The 19,700-nt window shown below is 43.4% G+C and overlaps 1 protein-coding gene and 1 pseudogene across 1 annotated transcript; one reads left to right on the top strand and one right to left on the bottom strand.

The window, feature by feature from the left end:
- The window catches only part of LOC115140004 (calcineurin-binding protein cabin-1-like), a 94,337-nt pseudogene extending 82,461 nt beyond the window's left edge, over positions 1–11,876 (bottom strand).
- A 3,588-nt stretch (positions 11,877–15,464) lies between these two features.
- On the top strand, positions 15,465–19,242 carry LOC115140003 (neurofilament light polypeptide). Its single transcript, XM_029677975.2, has 4 exons — positions 15,465–17,532; positions 17,818–17,942; positions 18,133–18,434; positions 18,549–19,242. Exons 1-4 carry the CDS (start codon positions 16,465–16,467, stop codon positions 18,746–18,748), a joined length of 1,695 nt encoding a protein of 564 aa, XP_029533835.1. The 5' UTR covers positions 15,465–16,464; the 3' UTR covers positions 18,749–19,242.
- Positions 19,243–19,700: the final 458 nt, after the last annotated feature.

The raw sequence follows: 19,700 nt of genomic DNA, 5'->3' as shown, positions 1-19,700 counted from the left end.
GCATTGAAGCTGTTGTGGCGGCTTGTAGTGGCCCAACGCCTTATTAAGACACTGTTGGTATTTCCTTTATTTTGGCAGTTACCTATATATTTCAATGCATAATGACTTGTACAGTGTCATCACCTATAATGAATGGTCATGACGTGATGTATAGGCCTAAACAGCAGGGTTGTGGTCAATTCCAATAAATTCACTCATGAAGTGGAGAATTTACATTGAAATCAATTCAAATTTCAACAATCTTTAAGTTACAGAATTGGAATGAGACTTGAGTGTTTGAATTGGAATTGAAATAGTAAAAAAAAGTCCTCTCTGGAATTCAATATTTGTACAGTTCACAGTCAATGGAATTAATGCACAAAAACAGACCACTGGATATGTTTAAAAATCATTTAAATTTATATTACTATATTTCTAGTATCACTAGGCTATCTAAACAGTGACATAATCTGCCTGAAAGCCTGAGGAAATTTGGATTTGTGGATAATATTGAATTGGGAATTGAATTCTTGGAATTCAGAGTGACCTGGAATTTAAATTGAATTTACAGGTAGAGGGAATTTAATTCTAATAGAATTTACGGAATTAACCCCAACTCTGCTAAACTGTTCTACGTGACAACATGTAAAGTCAGGCTGTGGCTACGTCCAGTCAATTAGCATTTGACTCATAAATGCCCCACACTGACCTTTAAAGGTGGTGAGGGTAGGTAGCAACACATCTGCCACGCTGATTCTCAACACTGGAGCCCCCCAGGGGTGCGTGCTCAATCCCCTCCTGTACTCCCTGTTCAGCCACGACTGCATGGCCAGGCACGACTCCAACACCATCATTACGTTTGCATAGGACACAACAGTGGTAGGCCTGATCACCGACAACGACGAGACAGCTGCAACATCGAGAGCATCCTGATTGGTTGCGTCACTGCCTGGTACGGCAATTGCTCGGACTCCGACCGCAAGGCACTACGGAGTGTAGTGCGTACGGCCCAGTACATCACTGGGGATAAGTTGCCTGCCATCCAGGACCTCCACACCAGGCGGTGTCAGAGGAAAGCCCTACAAATTGTCAAAGACCGTTCTCTCTACTACCACATGGCAAGCGGTACCAGAGTGCCAAGTCTAGGACCAAAAGGCTTCAACAGTTTTTACCCCCAATAAGACTCCTGAACAGGTAATCAAATGGCTACCCAAACTATCTGCATTGTGTGCCCCCCCAACCCCTCTTTTACACTGCTGCTATTCTCTGTTTATCTTATATGCATAGTCACTTTAACTATACATTCATGCACATACTACCTCAATTGGCCTGACCAACCAGTGCTAACATTGGCTAACCAGGCTATCTGCATTGTGTCCCACAACCCGCCAACCCCTCTTTATGCTACTGCTACTCTCTGTTCATCATATATGCATAGTCACTTTAACCATATCTACACGTACATACTACCTCTAAGTACCTCAAAGGCTTAAAGTACTGGAACATGAAGAGGGCGTGGCTCCAAAGGAGTTCCACCTGCCCTCCTTAGAAAAACACAGTTAGTTATGATGATAAGCAAAACATTTATTCTACCGTTAAAAAAAATCCCTGTTACTAACGCACGCATACACACTTTTTAAAACTCACCACCAAAGAGTTTGCCCTAAGATTCAACTCTTCCTAAGTGAAACCCTGGTGATTCCCTCTAGCATGATAAGGGACTAACAGCACAGGCTGGTATATTATGATGCAGAGGCAGTAAGATAATTAATCTCATTCAAACTCCCTGAAAGTGAATCAATTGCTTTCTTCCTCCTGTATTGACCTGCTCGAGTGGAGTTCCTGGGTCGTATGACTCAGTGGACCAACCAGTAGTTAATTAGTCGGGGGACTGCATTCATTAACTAATGAACCTTGTCCCTTTGGAACAGAGTCTATTCATCATGCAATTACTGCATATCACAGTTACACTACAAGCCAAACCCAGTGAGTAAACAACCCAATGTGGAATTGACCGCCACCTAGTGGCCAGTTGAACACATTACATGATCTCTGTTAGCTAATCCTCAGATATGTGAACGGCATTGAAAGATTGACAGTCAGTAATATAACATTAAGAGGGCTGGGTGTTTGACCTGTTGAGCAGAGTGCTCCTCCAGATAACGGGCCATGATCTTCTTGCTGGGGTAAGCCTACAGGCAGTAGAAGCACTGCTCAACGCCCATCTCATCTTTGTAGGGATGAGTATCCTCCACTTGAGGGAGACTCCTCTTTCTCCAGAACACGAACCTGAACCATGAACATGAATACAACAATGAGGTTAGTTCTATCCTGATTAATCTTTGACAAATACTTTGAAAGATATTAGAAACTAATTCAAACCATATCATAGGAAAACAAAAACAGAGAATGTCCACACAATCTCAGCTCTGTTGACCGACTCACATAGCACCTGAACAGAGCTCCATCTGAGTTGCAGCACCAGGAGCGGCGGCCAGGTTGAGCAGCATCAGGGAGGAGGGCAGAATGGGGGTGTTAGAGCAATCTAAAGAGAGTCACAGGAAACAGCAAGACATTTTAGGGCTTCCAGCATAGATTTAAATAGGGCATTATAGCAGTTATGAACAGAATGGACTTCACCACCACCACCACACACACACAAAAGTATTTGAACACCCCTTCAAATTAGTTGATTCAGCTATTTAAGCCACACCCATTACTGACAGATATTTTTTTTAAATCAAACACACAGCCATGCAATCTCCAGAGACAAACATTTGCAGTAGAATGGCCTTACCGGAGAACTCCGTGACTTTCTAACAAGCCACCTTTCCAACAAGTCAGTTTGTCAAATGTATGTCCTGCTAGAGCTGCACTGGTCCACTGTAAGTGCTGTTATTGTGAAGTGGAAACATCTAGGAGCAGTAATGGCTAAACCACAAAGCGGTAGGCCACACAAGCTCACAGAACGGGACCAGCGAGTGATGAAGCACGTAGCTCTTAAAAATCATCTGTCGTCAGGTTGCAACACTCACTACGAATTCCAAACTACCTCTGGAAGCAACATCAGCGCAATAACTGTTCATCGGGAGCTTCATGAAATGGGTTTCTATGGCCGAGCAGCCGCACACAAGCCTAAGATCACCATACACAATGCCAAGCGTCAGCTGGAGTGGTGTAAAGCTCGCCGCCATTGGACTCTGGAGCAGTGGAAACGTGTTCTCTGGAGTGATAAAGTGCATTGGAGAGGTTGTACCCACTGTGAATATTAAAACCTACCCTAACCAGAAACCATGGATAGACGGAATTCGCGCAAAACAAACTGCGAACCACCGTGTTTAACCACGGAAAGTTATTCCCTCCGGGAATAGGCAATCAAACAAGCAAAATGTCTGTAAAGGGACAAAGTGGAGTCGCAATTCAACGGCCCAGACACGAGACGCATGTGGCAAGGTCTACAGGCAATTAAGGACTACATAAAGAAAACCAGCCACGTCAGACACAGACGTCTTGCTTCCAGACAAACTAAACACCTTCTTTGCCCGTTTTGAGGATAATAGTGCCACCGACGCGGCCCACTACCAAGGACTGCGGGTCCCCCCTCTCCTGTCAACAAAACAAAGGAGATAATCGTGGACTTCAGGAAACAGCAGAGGGATCACCCCCCCCCCCCACCCTATCCACATCGATGGGACAGCAGTGGAGAAAGTTTTAAGTTTTAAGTTCCTCGGCGTACACATCACAGACAAACTGAAATGGTCCACCCACACAGACAGTGTGGAGAAGAAGGTGCAACATTGCCTATTCAACCTCAGGAGGTTGAAGAAATTTGGCTTGTCACCTAAAACCCTCAAACTTTTACAGATGCACAACAGTCGTGGCCTGGTATGGCAACTACACCACCCTCACCTGCAAGGCTCCTCAGAGGGTGGTGCGGTCTGCACAACAAATCACCGGGGGCAAACTACCTGCCCTCCAGGACACCTACAGCACCCGATGTCACAGGAAGGCTAAAAAGATCATCAAGGACAACAATCACCCAAGCCACTGCCTGTTTACCCCGCTACCATCCAGAAGGCGAGGTCAGTACAGGTGCATCAAAGCTGGGACCGAGAGACTGAAAAACAGCTTCTATCTCAAGGCCATCAGACTGTTAAACAGCCACCACTAACACAGAGATGCTGCTGCCTACATACTGACTCAAATCATTGGCCACTTTAGTAAATGGATCACTAGTCACTTTATACAATGCACTCTAAATAATTCCACTTCAATACTGTTTACACATCTTACATTACTCATTTCATATGTATGTATATACTGTATTTTACACCATCTATTGCATCTTTTGCCTATGCCGCTCGGTCATCCATATATTTATATGTACATATTCTTATTCCATCCCTTTAGATGTGTGTATTAGGTAGTTGTGGAATTGTTAGATTACTTGTTAGATATTTTTATTTTATTTCACCTTTATTTAACCAGGTAGGCTAGTTGAGAACAAGTTCTCATTTGCAACTGCGACCTGGCCAAGATAAAGCATAGCAGTGTGAACAGACAACACAGAGTTACACATGGAGTAAACAATTAACAAGTCAATAACACAGTAGAAAAAAAAATGGGCAGTCTATATACAATGTGTGCAAAAGGCATGAGGAGGTAGGCGAATAATACAATTTTGCAGATTAACACTAGGGTGATAAATGATCAGATGGTCATGTACAGGTAGAGATATTGGTGTGCAAAAGAGCAGAAAAGTAAATAAATAAATAAAAAAAACAGTATAAAAACAGTATGGGAATGAGGTAGGTGAAAATGGGTGGGCTATTTACCAATAGACAATGTGGGCAGCTGGGAGGAGGTGCTCTTGTTCTCCATGGACTTCACAGTGTCCCAGAACTTTTTGGAGTTGGAGCTACAGGATGCAAACTTCTGCCTGAAGAAGCTGGCCTTAGCTTTCCTGACTGACTGCGTGTATTGATTCCTGACTTCCCTGAACAGTTGCATATCACGGGGGCTATTCGATGCTATTGCAGTCCGCCACAGGATGTTTTTGTGCTGGTCGAGGGCAGTCAGGTCTGGAGTGAACCAAGGGCTGTATCTGTTCTTGGTTCTGCATTTTTTGAACGGAGCATGCTTATCTAAAATGGTGAGGAAGTTACTTTTAAAGAATGACCAGGCATCCTCAACTGACGGGATGAGGTCAATGTCCTTCCAGGATACCCGGGCCAGGTCGATTAGAAAGGCCTGCTCACAGAAGTGTTTTAGGGAGCGTTTGACAGTGATGAGGGGTGGTCGTTTGACTGCGGCTCCGTGGCGGATACAGGCAATGAGGCAGTGATCGCTGAGATCCTGGTAAAAGGTTTATAATGGTCTGGGGCTGTTTTTCATGGTTCGGACTAGGCCCCTTGGTTCCAGTGAAGGGAAATCTTAACCCGACAGCATACAATGACATTGTAGACGATTCTGTGCTTCCAACTTTGTGGCAACAGTTTGGGGAAGGCCTTTCCTGTTTCAGCATGACAATGCCCCTGTGCACAAAGCGAGGTTCATACAGAAATGGTTTGTGGAGATTGGTGAAGAACAACTTGACTAGCCTGCACAGAGCCTTAACCTCAACCCCAAAGAACACCTTTGGGAAGAATTGGAATTCCGACTGTGAGCCAGGCTAATCGCTCAACATCAGTGCCCGAACTCACTAATGCTCGTGGCTGAATGGAAGCAAGTCCCTGTAGCAATGTTCAAACATCTAGTGGAAAACCTTCCCAGAAGAGTGGAGGCTGTTATGTCAGCAAAGGCGGGACCAACTCCATATTAATGCCCATGATTTTGGAATGAGATGTTCGATGAGCACATACTTTTGGTCATGTAATGTACCTTCATCATCCCCTAGGAATATATGTGCTGGCGAAGCAGGCAGTTGAAGGCAGCCTCCTCGTGCTTGATGATGTGGTGCAGGAGAATCCAGGGCAGGGCTGAGCTGGACACAGCACACATTTATATATCATTTTCTGTTTCCAAACACACTTTGTCTCTACCAGGTATATTAGTGTGAGTGTTGACCCGGATGAGGTTGTTGGCCAGCCGGGCCATGCTGGTGTAGTGGTTGACGTTGCTCAGGGTCCTCTGTGAAGCAGACCTAGAAGCCTCCCAGCAGCGTTGTGATGGTAGAGAACCACTCCTCCTTTGCCGTGTGAGAGCTGACTGGGACAGAGTTGAGCTGCTGCAGGGCTTCATTCAGGGCAACCTCGGTGCACTCCAGACACTGACGGTAGTCATTCAGTTTCAACAGGGAGTTCTGGGGCAGACGCCAGGAAAAGAGGAAAAATGTAATCATGGTACATATTTGTACATTTAATACTGCTTTCCTACGTCGGTACTACACTGATTAGTTGTGACAACCATGCCTCAAAGAGAAAGACTTGTTGAAACTAAAAGAACCATATAAAGACAAATACTAAAGTACATCTACAAAATTATCTATTGCTGTATTAATCCAGAAGGTAAACTGCAGCAGCTGGACAAACTCCAGAGCCTTGACCCGCCCAGCGCCATCGCTGAGGGTGGGCTGCAGCAGCCACACCACAGACTCATAGTCCCTAGACTCAGACGCTGGATCTCCGCCAGGGACTGACAATGCGCCAGAGACACCATCTTCTTATCAATCTGTCCATGCAATGGGGAGAAGGGAACACTTTCTGATGAACCAGACAACACAAAACCACAGGGGAACTACATGCTCTCATGGGATGGTTGAGGGCCAAGTGCATGTTACTCAAATAGACTATTTGTGCTATAGTTTTACTGTTCAGCTCTTCCACTGACCTCCTCCACCGAGATGGCTGCATCTGCACACAGGTTGGGCAGGTAGATGGTGTACCTTTCCTCCTCTGTGGTCCGTGCGTGAATCTCTGATGCATGCCTGCACACACACACACATCATAGCTCTCCAGGGCCTGGTCCAGGTCTCCCTGTGAGATGACACAAGCACACAAAGCACGTCTTAGGTTATGGATTACACATGTCAATAGCAAATGTAGATCAGATTGATTTGTCTTAATCATTTAAACTAATATGTGAGATGTATGAGGAAAGAGGTCAACTCAGTATCATACTAGAAACAAATATTCAAGTGTTATGGTAAATAGTCAAGGAAACATGGGTAAATTATGTTGCAGGATGAATGTGAAGGTTACTTGCAGGGCCAAGAAGCATGCCTTGAGCAAGGAAACACGCACCACCACAGCCACCCAGTTCTCCTCAAACAGGTTCCTCAGCTATAACAGGTCCCCCTCAGAGTGCTGCCCTGGGAACTCTGCATCACACCCAACACTGCTCTGGCCCCCACTGCACTTTCTTGGGGACCCTTCACAATAAAAACACAGAAAGGAATATACCAATATGGTTCATGCAAAAGAAAGAAACCAAAAGAAAACTGTATTTCATAAAGAATACCAAAGTACACCAATGTGTTTGACACTTACCACTCTTGCCTTTGATGTGAGACCACTGCTCCAGCTGAAGCTCCAGACATGATAGGCTCATCAGCTACATTTCCTGCATAAAACACCAATCAAAAGTCTTTTACCGGCAGCTTGACATTCGCATTAGGTGGAATGTAAAAAACACAGGCAGAGATGTAAGTTTCTCAATTAAAAACACTGTCAATAAAGTAATATATCAAAAGAGTCAGAATAGATGTCCTATACCCATTTGTGTTGATTACTGCAGTTGCGGAGTAGAGGGTTGGGCAGGCCACTACTGTGCTTCCTCCAACGATGATACACCTCCTGCACCACTGCAGTCAGCCCACAGTCAGTCCACTCCTCCATGAACCTCTGACCCACCGCTTTCAGATAGCACATCGTCATCTCTAATATCCCACCGTTGCTCATATTATTGAGCAGGAAGTTGTGGATATCCTGTTGTTCTGGGGATGAGGAAAGAGTAAGACAATGTAAATCCCATGAGATGTTTGACATCCGACTCTGCATTTCAGTCAGGGAATTGTGTAAATGTTGCAGATGGGGATCTGTGAAACTCACTCCACCTGCGCTGCTGAATAGCTATCTTTTCAGAGGGATGAATGTGTAAGACGCCACAGGAGTGCGAGTACATGATGCAGTTTGTGAGGCAGAGGTCCTGGGTTCGAGCCTCAGTATAAACCGAATCAGGAGGAAGCTGTACTCACTAAGCAAGCAGCGTGACGTCATTTACATAAGACATGTACCTGATTCCATGTATTCAGTAGTCTGAAAGGCATGCAGCTTGCGCCATGGAGCAGCTGGAAGTCCTGCTTGATTTCACGCTGGGCCTCCAGGTTACTCAGGCTCTCATCATTTTCCTCAAGGTCAAACTTCTTCAGTCTGAGTGGAACGGAAGAGCCTAGACAGTAGAAGTAGGGCCGTACCACTTCAGTAACATTTGCACGGAGTCCCTCTTCAAAAAAGGCTGCTCTTCAAAGCTTTGCTGATGAAATACAAACAGCCTGGAAAATATTGTGATAGATAATTAGGTAACACTTTACTTGGATAGTCCGGAAAGTCCATCTATAGATGCTCTACAGATGGTCATACTATCAACAAACTATATGTTTATAAGCAACTACTTACCTAAGGTTAGGTTTAGAATAAGGGTTTAGGGAAAAGGCGTCCACATGCTTCCCAGACGAAACAGTTCAGAAGAGTTTGTGCATATATTATGAGGTGGCGTTTTTTTGCTCGTTTTGGACTTTGGTAAGGGTTGTTCGGCCAAGCCGTTTTTTCCTGAGGCAAACTGAAGTCGGTAGCAGAAGTCTGCGCCCCTTCGTCGGTGATTTGTCGAGAGACGACTCATTTTCATCCACATTTTTTCATTAAGAAATACTGCTCCAAACACATTTGTTAGATATAAAATTGCATGACCAAGATCTCCTCTGCAAAAACGTGAGTTCTCTGTAATAATGACAATTACAATAACACTGAATGAACAATGAACACTTATTTTAACTAACTATAATACATAAATCAATTCTATTTGGTTTCAAATAAATAATGAAACATGTTCAATTTGGTTTAAATAATGCAAAAAAACAGCATTTGAGAAGAAAGTAAAAGTGCAATATGTGCCATGTAAAAAAGCTGACGTTTAAATTCCTTGCTCAGAACATGAGAACATATAAAAGCTGGTGGTTCAATATTACCAGTTCTTCAATATTCCCAGTTAATAAGTTTTAGGCTGTAGTTATTATGACGAGGACTATTTCTCTCTATACCATTTGTATTTCATATACCTTCGACTATTGGATGTTCTTATAGGCACTTTAGTATTGCCAGCCTAATCTCGGGAGTTGATAGGCTTGAAGTCAAACAGCAATGTGCTTCAAGCATTGCTAAGAGCTGCTGGCAAAGTGCTGTTTGAATGAATGCTTACGCGCCTGCTTCTGCCTACCACCGCTCAGTCAGACTGCTCTATCAAATCATTGACTGTATTATAATATAATAAACACACAGAAATACGAGCTTTTGACTCATTAATATGGTCAAATCCAGAAACTATCATTTCGAAAACAAAACGTTTATTCTTTCAGTGAAATACGGAACCGTTCCGTATTTTATCAAATGGGTGGCAACCCTAAGTCTAAATATTGCTGTTACATTGCACAACCTTCAATGTTAATGTCATAATTATGTAAAATTCTGGCAAATTAATAACGGCCTTTGTTAGGAAGAAATGGTCGCATATACCCTGACTCAGTTTGCACTGAACGCAAGAGAAGTGACAATTTTCCTAGTTAATATTGCCTGCTAACTTTAATTTATTTTAACTAAATATGCAGGTTTAAAAATATATACTTTGTGTATTGATTTTAAGAAAGGCATTGATGTTTATGGTTCGGAACATTTGTGCAACGATTGTGCTTTTTTCACGAATGCGATTTTGTTAAATCATCACCCTTTTAGCGAAGTTGAAGTAGGCTGTGATTCGATGATAAATTAACAAGCACCACATTGATTATGCAACACAGGACAAGCTAGTTAAACTAGTAATATCATCAACCATGTGTAGTTAACTAGTGATTATGTGAAGATTGATAGTTTATAAAGATAGGTTTAATGCTAGCTAGCAATTTACCTTGGCTCCTTGCAGCCACAAGGTCCTTTTGACGCCGCACTCGCCTGCCACGCAGTCGATTACATTGGCCAAAATCTGCGCCCAAAAAGGCGGATGACGATTGTTATGAAAACTTGAAATCGTCCCTAATTAATCGTCATGGTACAAGATGAAATGGTCGACCTCTAATAGAGAGTTAGTTGAAATATTACTGATAGTCTGTAGAGCAAATAAAGTGTTACCGATAACATCATTAGTTCATCATTGGGCTCCCGAGTGGCGCAGCGGTCTAAGGCACTGTATCTCAGTGCCAGAGGTTTCACTACAGACCCTGGTTCGATTCCAGGCTGTATCACCACCGGACGTGATTTGGAGTCCCACAGGGCGGTTCACAATTGGCCCAGCGTCGTCCAGGTTAGGCCGTCATTGTAAATAATAATATGTTCTTAACTGACTTGTGTCGTTAAATAAATAAAACACAATAAAACAACACCTTTACATAGTGACAGTGGACAGATATACAGAAGAACGACACTGTAGTCACTGAGTATGCAGACAACAGTAATGAAGTTGTCCAGACAGGGCCAGTGGTCGGGGTTACATTGCAGACCCTCCTCAAAGGCATGCCGCGCCAATGGAATGCGCAGCAGTCGCACAGCCACCTGGCCAATCTTGTACCATATAAGTCGGAGCTCTAGGAAGATGGCCGAGTTTCCAACTTGGAATTCCGAGTTGAATGACCTTTCAAATCAAGTTTTCCCAGTCAGAGCTCGTTTTTCCAAGTTCCCAGTTGTCTTGAACACACTGAAGTCGGTTGCCGCAATTCCAAGTTGTCTTGAATGTGGCACAAGTCTACATAAATCTCCCATTAGATGCCATCTTAACCAACTTCCTGGGCTTCAAATGCGCTATTGATGTCGCGTTCAACTCATGTTGGAAACTGTGTGCGAGTTCAAATTAATGTAAGTTATTTGCGTAGAGCTTCCTATTGGCTGATTCTGGTACCTCCCAAATGGGAAACTCGGGATCCAACTCTTCCAACTTGGTTAACAAGTCGAATTTTCAGAGTTTCCGACACGACATGAACGCAGCATTATTATTCATATACCGTAGGAATGAATGGTGTCACGTGATCGATGGCTTTGTCCATTCATTTATACAGTCATTGTGATAACCGCGTTCAAATCTCAGACTTCTGACTTCAGTGCATTCAAGACAACTGGGAACTGAAGAAAAAGAAACAGCTCATCCAACTTGGAATTCCAAGTCGGAAACTCTGGTATCTTTCTAGAGCTCCGACTTGAAGATCACTGATGTCATGATTTGACCCCCCCAAAAAAATGTGTGCTTACATGACATCTGGGAACTCTGAAAAAAACAAGGGCAAATCATGACGTCAGTGATCTTCAGGTCGGAAAGTCTGAGCTCTAGAAACAGGCCAGAGTTCCCGAGTTGGAATTCCAAGTTGGGTGACCATTCAAAACGATTTTTCCCGGTCGGACCTCATTTTCTTCAGAGTTCACAGTTGTCTTGAACGCACTGAAGTCAGGAAATTCCGAGTTCCCAGTTGTTTTGAACACGGCATTTCCAGACAAATGGGAATTCAGGAAAACCTTTGGTCATATCATTATGTCAGTGATCTTCAGGTCAGAAAGTAGGAGCTCTAAAAAGGAAGTGTGCGTTTCCAACTTGGAATTCCGAATAGGATGACCATAAAAAAAAATAAAAGCACCCAAACATAATATATGATATACCGTTCATTGCACACCATGGGTGCACGCTCTCTGCTCTCTTTCCGTCATTTCGTTCAGACCCCGCTGCACGTTGGCTTGCAAAACGAGTTTACCCAAAACAGAGACGGGTATCTCTGCCCCATCGTTACCAGCTAGTTAACACAGCCACAAAGTCAAAACCTAATTGTACAATTTCTCTTCAACATATATGTGTACGTGCGTGTCTTATCGTGCGTAGTCTGTGTCGGTGTGTGTGTCTCTTCACAGTCCCCGTTGTTCCATAAGGTGTAGTATTTTTATCTGTTTAATATATATATATATATATATATACTTCTACTACTTGCACCTGATGTGGAATATAGTTCCATGTAGCCATGGCTCTATGTAGTACTGTGCGCCTCCCTTAGTCTGTTCTTGACCTTGGGATTGTGAAGAGACCTTTGGTGGCATGTCTTGTGGGGTATGCATGGGTGTCTGAGCTGTGTGCTAGTAGTTTAAACAGACACCTTGGTACATTCAGCTCGTCAACACTTCTTTCAAAAACAAGTAGTGATGAAGTCAATATGTCCTCCACTTTAAGCCATGAGAGATTTACATGCATAGTATTAATGTTAGCTCTCCGTGTACATTTAAGGGCAGGCCGTGCTGCCCTGTTCTGAGCCAATTGCAATTTTTTTTGATGTCCCTCTTTGTGGCACCTGACCACATGACTGAACAATAGTCCAGATGTGACAAAACTAGGGCCTGTAGGACCTGCCTTGTTGATAGTGTTGTTAAAAAGGCAGAGCAGCACTTTATTATGGACAGACTTCTCCCCATCTTAGCTACTGTAGTATGTGTTCACCATGACAGTTTACAATCCTGGCGTTATTACCAGTGGTGTAACGTTTTTTTGGTCATCTGTACTATACACTACTATTTATATTGTACTTTTTACTCCATACATTTTCCCTGACACCCAAAGTACTTGTTACAGTTCGAATGCGTAGCAGGTTAGGAAAATGGTCCAATTCACACACATATCAAGAGAGCATCCCTGGTCATCCCTAATGCCTCTGATCTGGTGGACTCAATAAACACAAATGCTTAATTTGTAAATGATGGCTGAGCGTTGGACTGTGCCCCTGGCTATCCATAACTTAAAATAGCAAGAAAACCTTGCCGTCTGGTTTGCTCAATAAAAGGAATGTGAAATGATTTATACTTTTAATTTTGATACTTAAGTAAGCTATATTTACTCAAGTAGTATTTTACTGTGTGACTATCATTTTACTTGAGTAATGTTCTATTAAGGTATCTTTACTTTACTCAAGTATGACAATTGGGTACTTTTCCCACCACTGGTTATAATTTAGGTAGTGTGAAGTGTAGCACAGATCATTTTCTACCAACCTTTACTTCACTATACAAAGTATGTCTTCTAATCTTTCATGGCTAGTTGCAGGTGGTTCTTTTGAATTTAGAACATTTTCTGTTATTAAATTAAAATAACATTTTTGCTCTATGAAGTAGTCAAACAATGTGTAAGCCGCCATCTTGTCTATTTCAAATCTTTTCATAGATTGAGAACGGTGAATGTCATTCAACGTGACGCTTGATTTCCGAGTTGCACTCATGACATGCAGCATTTTGGGGTGGACACCCTCCTGTCTCAATCAATAAGATATTAAGATTTGAAAAAGACAAGATGGCGGCGTACACATTGTTGGATTACTTCATGGAGCAAAACATGTATTTAATTACATTGAGCTGAGCCCAGCTCAATGCTGATTGGTTAATTGTTTTATATATTTTTTTATCAAGGGTGGCCAAAAACTTGCTGGCATCAATCAATCAAATGCTACGGCCTCAAGATGTTATACTCTTTTGGTTCAGACAGCATCAGATACACGGGCTACACATACTAGGACAGAGGTGCGCTGTTTCCCTCGCTCAGATGATTTCTCAGGTGAGATTCAGCCACTTGCTAATTGGCGTAAAATTACGAAAACAAAGAGAGAGACGAAAGAGAAATTAATGTTTTGTATTTTTTTATTGGTCAAATATTTGGGGAGGCCTGGCTTCCCTTGGCACCCATGAATACACGCCACTGTTGGTCAGCTTGTTAGTCTTGAATGATGCATGCCAAGATATACCAGAGATAAGGGCTGTTTGTGGTTGATTTGCATCAAACGGGGTTCACCAAGATGAACAAAATCGCAAACCGCTTTTTTGTTCAAGCCCTAAATAACTGTTGTCCGCTAATGTAAGGCGTGCGTACCGGCGGTAGAGAAGTCAGGCGCAGGAGAGCAAAGACTGTGTTACAACGGCGCAGTTTAATGATAAAAACAATATATACAATGGGACAAAAACCCCAGACATAACGTGCCCCAGGTCGCAATTGTAAATGAGAACTTGTTCTCAACTTGCCTACCTGGTAAAATAAAAAAAACAAGCACTTACAATAAACAATACCGGACAAGGACATGTGGGGAACAGAGAGTTAAATACAGAACATGTAATTGATGGAATTGAAACCAGGTGTGTGGGAAGACAAGACAAGACAAAACAAATGGAAAATGAAAGGTGGATTGGCGATAGCTAGAAGACAGGTGACGTCGACTGCCGAACGTTGCCCGAACAAAGAGAGGGACCGACTTCGGAGGAAGTCGTGACAGCTAATCGTGATAACCTCTTTGCATCTGCCAATTTATTGGCTGTCCAGTATCCAGATGACCTTTCCCCAGAGCTTCCTATACAGTTAATTTATTTCCGTAATGTGTTGAGGAAGGCAACAGAACTGCTGTATTTGAAGCACCACTCCGTTCTGCCCAGTTTCCCTTATGTTGCTATGGCAATCGAGTAGTTTTTACCATCCCTGTAACTGTCGCTTCTGCGGGAAGATCATTTTCTACACTAAAACTCATAAAGAACTATAGAAGCATTAAAGCCGATTCATGGTCAATCTGGCATCTGTATTGGCCGTACAGCATTTACTGCGATGTGGCCTCTGCAGAAGTAAGAGCATTCATACTAATTGCATGTTGCAGAGCTGTTGTGAAAGAAGTGAGTTTGTGCTTATACAGGACATACTGCCCCCAACTACAGTCAACCAATTATGTCAATGCGTAGCTATACAGAGCATTTGTAACAGAATTTGGGAGGGGCACGGCGATGTGGTACCGAGCTTGATTTGGCCAACACAAGCCTCTGGAGGCTCCGTAATTGGGCCACACCCTCCTATGGAGCCTCTGGACCACATTTCCGGATCAAGCATAAATTGTTTTTTAGGCTCTTGGTCTAATATGTGCTTTTAAATACCTGAGTAAGCTCAACTCATTGCACTGGCGCCGTCATAGCCTTGACCACGGCATTTGTTCACCGATATCCCCTTACTTTCAATCAGTTTATTTTTTTAACACCTAACTTCCTAGTACATATGGAAATTAATCAGCTTTATGAAAGAGTTTTCAGGGTGTTACTGTCAAAATGATTTATAAAAAATAAAATATCATTGCATTCACAACTCTAGCCTGCCTTCAGAAAGCTTCCCCAAGCTGTGACCACTGTGTGTAGAGATTGTTTGGCGTGTTTGAGAGGTGGCATGGTATATCTTGTGCCTATTCTGAGTACCCAGATACAGGAAAATCCATGTTGTTTTTATGAATAACACATTTTCACAAAAATATAATTACATTCACAACTTTAAATTGTCTTCATAAAGCTTCCTCAATACATTAACTTTAAATAGATATTAGTAAGAAGTCTGTGAAAGCTGGTATGATACAGTATATCTAGTCTAGTCTGAGTAGCCAAAATTCATGTTTTTAGATGATTAAACCATTTGCACACGAATACTATTGCTTTCACAACTTTACATTTTGTTCAAAAGACTTCCCCATCCTGTGACCATCATGTAGAGATTGTTTTGGAGTCTGTGAGAGGTGTTATATCTAGACTAGAGTCTGAGTAGCCAGACAAGTGGGATTTTCCTCTGTGACACCAGTGTAGCAAATTCAGGCGAGCCCAAATAGGTTTTAACCCAGAAACGTGCACCTGTGAGTCCAGTAATGCTGTCATTATAAAGCCTGCACTAAGGACTACATTTTATGACAAAGGTTTTTAATACTGATACAAATGTTGAGCAAAATATACATTGATACAAGAATGAGGTTTTCTGCAATGCTCTGGACACTTACCCAGCTATATGGGAGTGGCAAAATGGTGCAGTGCTGAGTCATTGTTGGCAAAAGTACTTGCTCCCTCAATTGCCAGCGCTGTAGTTTCAAGCCTGCACTGCAGTCACCTGATGCACTGCTATAGTTTGTTTTTAGGGCTAAAAGTAACATTTCCTACTCATCCTGTTTCAGAAAGACAGACATGCTTCACAGCAAAATGTATGTTTTGTCGTTACAGACTGACCTCATTGCCTTCCCTCTCTCTCCACTGGTTATCCCCGCCCCTTACATATGTCTCTTTTCCTCTCACCCTATCTCTAAATCCCTTTCTTAACAGCTCAGACTTGGCTGGCTGGCGCTGTCATTAATCCCTGCTGTCAGTGCTTTAAAAGGTTTGCGTCACAGTCATTACAGCTCTATAAAAGCCACGGTGATGCAGATCCCACTGTGCAGTCGACCCAGCAACTCCATCAAACATAGAGCTGCCTGTTTCACGAGTCATGAGTTCCATTGGTTACGACCCTTACTTTCCTTCCTCTTCCCACAAGAGGAGGGTGACGCTGCGCAGTGGAGGGTATGGAGGCAGTGCAGGAGGGATGGCATCCAGGTCGGTGTATTCCAGCCTCTCTGCCCCCCTCTCATCCCATGGGTCATCCCGGCTGCATTACCCAACATACAGCCGTAGCTCCTCCATGCTGCTATCTGCCTCTGGCTCTGCTGCCACTGCTGAACTGGACATCAGCCAGGCGGTGCAGGTCAGCACTGAGTTCAAGGCCGTGCGGACGCAGGAGAAAGCCCAGCTGCAGGAGCTGAATGACCGCTTTGCCAGTTTTATCGAGCGCGTCCACGAGCTGGAACAGCAGAACAGGCTGCTGGATGCTGAACTGCTGATCCTCAGGCAGAAGCATGGCGAGCCCTCCCACCTCAGGTCCCTGTATGAGCACGAGATCCGCCAGCTCCGTGCTGCTGTGGAGGAGGCCCGCGATGAGAAACAGGCTGCTCAGAACCACAGGGACCAGATGGAGGAGGTGCTGCAGAGTCTACAGGGCCGTTATGAAGAGGAGGTAGTCAGCAGAGAAGAGGTAGAAAGCCGTCTGATGGATGCAAGGAAGAGGGCGGATGAGGCTGCTTTGGGCCGTGTTGAGCTGGAGAAGAGGACAGAGACACTACTGGATGAGTTGGCCTTCCTGAAACGTCTCCATGAGGGGGAGATAGCGGAGCTGCAGGCCCAGGTGCAGTACAATGCCCAGGTGTCAGTGGAGATGGAAGTGGCCAAGCCAGACCTGTCCTCAGCCCTCCGAGACATCCGTGTCCAGTATGAAAAACTGGCACACCGCAACCTCCAGTCAGCCGAGGAATGGTTCCGCAGCAAGGTGAGTGTGATGACAGAAGGCACCACCCGCAACACAGACAACGTTCGCAGTGCCAAAGACGAGGCCGGGGAGTACCGGCGCCTGATCAAAACACGGAACCTGGAGATTGAAGCATGCCGTGGGATGAACCAGTCCCTGGAGAATCAGCTACAAGAGGTGGAGGAGAAACAGAGTGCTGAGATTGCAGCCCTACAGGTCAGTGTCAGTGCCAGAGCAGCATGAATGAAAAATCTAACCTGTCTAAATATCTGCATCAGCATAAGTAGTGTAGCAGACTCTGCTGAGCCTAATCCTTCAGACAAATGCACACAATGAATATTCTACAGAAATGCTGCGTAATGCATCATTTACATCAACAAAGTAAGTTTTGGCCTATAGAATACGTTGTTTGGTCATGATGTTTGGAAAAACCTTTACATACATCAGATATATTCCACAATCAACACCTCATTAATCATATTAATGATATCTCCAAAATAGGAATCAATTGGCCAGCTGGAGGACGAGTTGAGGACAACTAAGAATGAAATGGCCAGGTACCTGAAGGACTATCAAGACCTCTTGAACGTTAAGATGGCTCTGGACATCGAGATAGCAGCTTACAGGTCTGTAACTCATAACATTAGACCTGCATGTTGTGTCTACTTCGCAGAGAGGAACTTCCTGCAGAAGTTTATAATTGTACCATTACTATATGATCATAGATTGGATTATATGTGTTTTACAGTACAACAAATTTAACTGAGTGCCAACCAGGGCCATCTCTTGTGATCTATGTATCTATTCTGTTTCCAGGAAGCTGCTTGAAGGTGAGGAGAATCGCTTCAGTGCTGGAGGACCAGGGGAAATGTCCAGTGTCTACTCCCAAAGCCTGAGTGTTGCCCCATCCTACAACCGCCCCATGTTCTTCATGCAGTCCAGCCTGAGCTCTGCTGCCCCCTACCTACGCATGTACAGCTCATCATTCTCCTCTGCGGATGAGATTATAGCTGCCAGTCAAGCACAGCCTGCTGAGTCAAGTCCTCAGGAAGAAGAGGGGGAAGAAGAGGAGAAGGGAGTCGAGGAATCAGAGGAAGAGGAAGAAGAGCAAAAAGCAGGTCAGTGTTGTCTAGAGTTTGAATTAATGTGATTTCACTTCTTTTTTTAAAAGGTTTTGAATTGTCAAGTTCATTGCCTACAGCGGTTAACAACAAATCACATTGTCTCTACAGGTGATAATGGAGATCTGGAGAAAGAGGAAGCAGGGGAGCCTAAAGAAAATGGAGAAGATGAAAGCCAAGAAGGAGGAGATGGAGTGGAGGATGGAGCCACTGAAACAGAAGAAGGGGATGATAAGGGAGAAGAGGAAGAAAGCAAACAGGAAGTAGAAGTGGCAGAAGAAAAAGAGAAGCCAAAAGACCAAAATATTTAAATCAAGAATGAATGACACATTGATTGTTCCCTATCGAGGTGCTCTATAAATAGATCAGTTCAGTACAATCAATCAGGAAACCACTGTATATACAGCAGAGGCCTTTATGTTTGAGTTCAAATAAACAGTATGGCTGTACACTGAGTGAAGCAGAGCATGAGAGTGTATGCATGTGTGTGCCTGCAAGGTGCTCTTCAGAACAATAAAAAGCAAATACCTGTATATGAAATACATCAAAATAAATTCAATATGATTGCTTAATTATTGGGTGCGAGAAACAAGAGAGAGCATGTGTGGAGTTTTGTGAGCAAATACTGTATTGTATTAGCCTGTGAAATATTTGTTTGAAAAACCTATGTGCTTTTCTGTCACCACAATATGCCTATAAGAACACCATTGTGTTCAATACTTGATTTGAAATGCCTTAGACCAAATCTTCTTCGTGGGATCCATGATGTACAGTACTGAACACAAATAAAGACATGAAACATGAATTATGGCACGACTCAATTCACTACACTTATGAAGTTACTACTCATTTTCATGACTGGCCAGATGAGTCAGCAATAAGTGTATGGAGTGTATAGATAATAGCATTGGCGAATCAGGATGTTCTTTTAGAATAAAAGGGACGTGTATTAGAACAACTGTTTCAATTATAGGTTGGTTGATAGATGATGTAATTTCTCCACAATGTACCTACGACCTGTATGTGTCATCTGAGAGACGCCCTCTTAGATGGCCCTTTGACAGACAATGAAAAAACGTTGGAAATTGCTGGTAGTTTCCCACCTTGGTAGATTGTAAAACAATAAAGAACACCTGGCAAAGATAGAATTAAAGACATTTCGGTATTTATTTTTTCAAATTGACGGATAGTAAGTAGAGAGCAGGAGCCTTTGTGTGTGTGTGTGTGTGTGTGTCCTCATAAGGTCCTGTGTTTTTCCTGCTG

The sequence above is a fragment of the Oncorhynchus nerka genome, linkage group LG13 (assembly GCF_034236695.1).
Source record: "Oncorhynchus nerka isolate Pitt River linkage group LG13, Oner_Uvic_2.0, whole genome shotgun sequence".
NCBI lineage: Eukaryota > Metazoa > Chordata > Actinopteri > Salmoniformes > Salmonidae > Oncorhynchus > Oncorhynchus nerka.
The sequence above is the reverse complement of the archived record's forward strand: the minus strand, read 5'-3'. Positions and strand labels throughout refer to the sequence as shown.